At 44.8% G+C, this 3,524-nt stretch overlaps 1 protein-coding gene across 1 annotated transcript; it reads left to right on the forward strand.

Moving 5' to 3' along the window:
- The first annotated feature begins 355 nt into the window (after positions 1-355).
- On the forward strand, positions 356-2,934 carry LOC122130538 (protein dopey-1-like). Its single transcript, XM_042705246.1, has 4 exons — positions 356-719; positions 840-1,004; positions 1,432-1,561; positions 1,877-2,934. Exons 1-4 carry the CDS (start codon positions 682-684, stop codon positions 2,177-2,179), a joined length of 636 nt encoding a protein of 211 aa, XP_042561180.1. The 5' UTR covers positions 356-681; the 3' UTR covers positions 2,180-2,934.
- The last annotated feature ends 590 nt before the right edge of the window (positions 2,935-3,524 follow it).

The raw sequence follows: 3,524 nt of genomic DNA on the forward strand, positions 1-3,524 counted from the left end.
GTGACTTGTCCCGGGCATGAGCGGCGGGCAAGAACACTGACCTCTAAACACACTGTGCTGGGAAGAGGCGAGGCAGAGTTGACCGGTCAAAGTGGCACTGTTTCAGATGGTGCATCACTGTGTCAGAGAGAACGAGTGAGAGAGTAAGAGAAAGAGAGAGAAAGAGGGAGAGGAAAAAAAGAAAAGTGTCCTCCCATTGTGTCAGAAAGAATGAGTGAGAGCAAGTGAGAGGAAAGGAATGAAAGAAAGAGAGAAAAGAGAGAGAGAGCGAAAGAGAGAGACGCTTTGACTTTTAAAACTCTGTAGTTAAAACACCATTTGAAAAGCCTCGAAATGCCATTGAAAACAATCAGTCTATTTCAGTAGCTGAAACAAAGCCTCCCAGAGAACTCCCATGGCAACCCTTACTCAGCATTCCTCCCTGAACTGAGCCAAGCTCTCTGTTTGCTGGTAGAACCTGTTCTCCACCACTATTCTGGTCTCCGCCAGAGATTTAAACATGGAGATCATGTCAATATGTTGGTCTTCAGGAAAAGGAAAGAAAGAAAGAAAAAGAAACACAGCGACAGGAACAAGACAGAAAGAAAGAAAGAAAAAGAAACACGGGGACAGAAAGAAGCTTGCAACGATCCCTCTATTTAAATCATCACCTCCCCCTTTCAGGTTCAAGTGTTCTTACTGATGGAACAGGAGCTGATAGCAGATGAAGACATCACTAGGTAAACCTCAGACCTCTAAACTTAATTAAACTTAAACTAACTTACATAAAAATACACTGATTATGGTCTGATGTGGTAAGCCATCGCCTTTGACCCGGTAACCTTTCCCCTCTCCTGCAGGACGTCTGGGCCTTCTGTGGCCGGCCTGGAGACGACGTACTCAGGGGGCAACGGCTTCTCTACCTCCTACAACAGCCAGCGCTGGCTCAACCTCTACCTGTCTGCCTGCAAGCTGCTGGACCTTGCCCTTGCCCTGCCCTCAGAGAGCCTCCCGCAGTTCCAGATGTGTGTAACTCACACACACACACAGATGACACACACACACACACACACAGACACAGAAACCATAATTTGACTCAAGGTTAATCAGAAGAGCATCCAGCCAAGAGCGGTCTTTCTGCTTGTGGATTAGACACGCCTGAGAGAGTTTATCCCCACGCATTGACTGGTCAAACAGCAGCAGTGGAGTTGCTCAGTGGATTAGTCCTGTTTCAGGACCTTGGGCAGCTCCACTCACCCAATGTGGAGCTTACCTCTGTGCTGCCAAGGGGCTTTTTTAGATGTTTGCGCTGCTTTATTTACTTATCGTGTCTGATGCTTTTAACTCTTTTGTCTGTGTGCGTGTCTGCGTCTGCGTGTGTGTGTGTGTGTGTGTGTGTGTGTGTGTGTGTGTGTGTGTGTGTGTGTGCGCGTGTTTCTATCTGCTCCACAGGTACCGCTGGGCCTTTGTCCCTGAGGCGTCGGACGACTCGGGGCTGGAGGTGCGGAGACAGGGTACACACCAGAGGGAGTTTAAGCCTTACGTGTTGCGACTGGCCAAACTACTGAGGAAACGAGCTAAGGTGATCCTGACTGCCGTGCAGCAAAATCAAGTCCATGTAATTCATAAGACCCTTATACACACGCCGCTAAAGCCCCTGGCATGTCAGTGTATCATGTATATATTAGCGCCATGGTCCTTCTAACACATTGGACGGAAACATGGAAGCATATGGAGAAAATTATTGCATTTGAAAGACTGGTAATGGAATGAAAGGGGAATAAATATCAGTGAGATTTATTTCAATGTTTGCATTCTAGGAGCTGATCTTATTTTTCCCATCAGCCTCTCTAATCATCACTCACTGGGGTTTCTTTCTTTCTGTTCCCCCGTGCAGAAGAACCCGGAGGAGGACTGTTCCACTCGCACGCTGACGTGGGAGCCGGGCCACCTGATGCTGACGCTGTACGTGATCCGCAGCATGGAGCAGCTCCTCCCCTTCTTCAACCTGCTCAGCCAGGTGTTCAACAGCAAGGCCGGCAGCCGCTACGGCCCCAGCCACGGCCCCGCCTCCAGCGACAGCCCCTTCTCCGGCAAGGACGGCAAGCTCGAGAGCCAGAAGGTCTTCTGGAGCCGCGCGCGGCAGAACATCGAGGAGATGGTGGAGAAGGACTTTCTGGAGGGCCTGATCAAGACGTGACCGGACGTGACATGACCTGACATGACTTCACCACTAAACAAAAGGGACTCTTTCAGAACATAATAAGGGACAAGCTGTACAGATTATTCAAACCTCAGACTGGGAGAAAAAAAGGACAACAAGGAGAGTGATTTCAAAATCAAAATAATGATCAAATAAAGTTTGTAAATTTTTTTGTTTTGTATTTATAATGACTTGTAATTTGTTCCTTTTTTATTTCCAGAAGCGACCCTATTTAACTTAAATGACTTTGTTTCTACATTGTGGAGCTGCTTTGACTACACTGAACTTGAGAGATCTGTGAGCCCCAAGGGGCTGTGAAGTTTCTGTGTGCCATTCCATATTGACGTGATGTATTCAATTATGACAAACCAATATTTCATGAAAACATACACAGGAATCATTAACATTTCAGTATGCATCCAGTAACATAGACAGTAGCCTGATGATCCTGCCACGGAACTGCACATAATTTATGGAAACACAGCATATCATTCCTAACCAAATATCGTTGATAACGCATTTCAGTGTCTGAATTTATCAATGTTGCAATATATTTTTGCTGTAGAGGGTTCTATATCTTCAGGAGCATGGGAAGAGAAGGAGGGAGGAAATTCTGATTGAGAAACTCATGGAAAATACAGACCCTTTAGGTTCTCTGATCAGTTCATCAGGTCACAATGCTGACACGTTTTTGATGTATGTTGAAAGAAATCTTGTGTGGCTTGGAATAAAATAATAATAAAAAAAAAAAACGTTGTTATAATGGGTGGTTATATTGGATATTTGCTTTGGGGACCCAGGGTGGGTTAATTGGAGGTAGTCCATATGTTCTCTGTTCTAAAGATTGAGAACACGTTCATGTGTAATCCAGAAGGGTCTGGTCTTGGGACACTAGTGGTTATCAGTTCCACACATACTGAATGATGTGGGTCTGAACACAAAAACTGGACTCCAATGATTTCAAGATCTTTTAATGGGTTGCGCACGTAGGGTCTAAGAGGAGTAATACTCTTAACATGGATATTTCACATTTCTGGATAGCATACAGCATTGTCTTCTGTCTGTCATATAAGTCTTAACATAAAAAATGTATGAAAGAAAATCCAAAGGCCCTTCAATAGATTGAACAGGTGCAGTCTAAGATGGGCAATAGGCTTAACATTATGGATATTTCACTTTACTGGACAGGGTACAACTTGGGTCATACTCAAATAATGTGCACATATTTGCAGTAGGCTTAACAGAGAGCATGTATTTGTGCGCCTTCCTGAAAAGAACTACAAGACATGATGGCTACTGCTTCCATTTACAGTTTTTATTTATTTTATTGATAAAATCCAGA

This window comes from Clupea harengus, unplaced genomic scaffold, assembly GCF_900700415.2.
Source record: "Clupea harengus unplaced genomic scaffold, Ch_v2.0.2, whole genome shotgun sequence".
Classification (NCBI taxonomy): domain Eukaryota; kingdom Metazoa; phylum Chordata; class Actinopteri; order Clupeiformes; family Clupeidae; genus Clupea; species Clupea harengus.

Excerpts from the sequence above, each read along its gene's own strand:
- LOC122130538 (XM_042705246.1), top strand. The coding sequence starts at position 682 with ATGGAACAGGAGCTGATAGCAGATGAAGACATCACTAG. Across the intron at positions 1,005-1,431 it reads AGCCTCCCGCAGTTCCAGAT|GTACCGCTGGGCCTTTGTCC; the intron begins GTGTGTAACTCA and ends TCTGCTCCACAG. Across the intron at positions 1,562-1,876 it reads TACTGAGGAAACGAGCTAAG|AAGAACCCGGAGGAGGACTG; the intron begins GTGATCCTGACT and ends TCCCCCGTGCAG.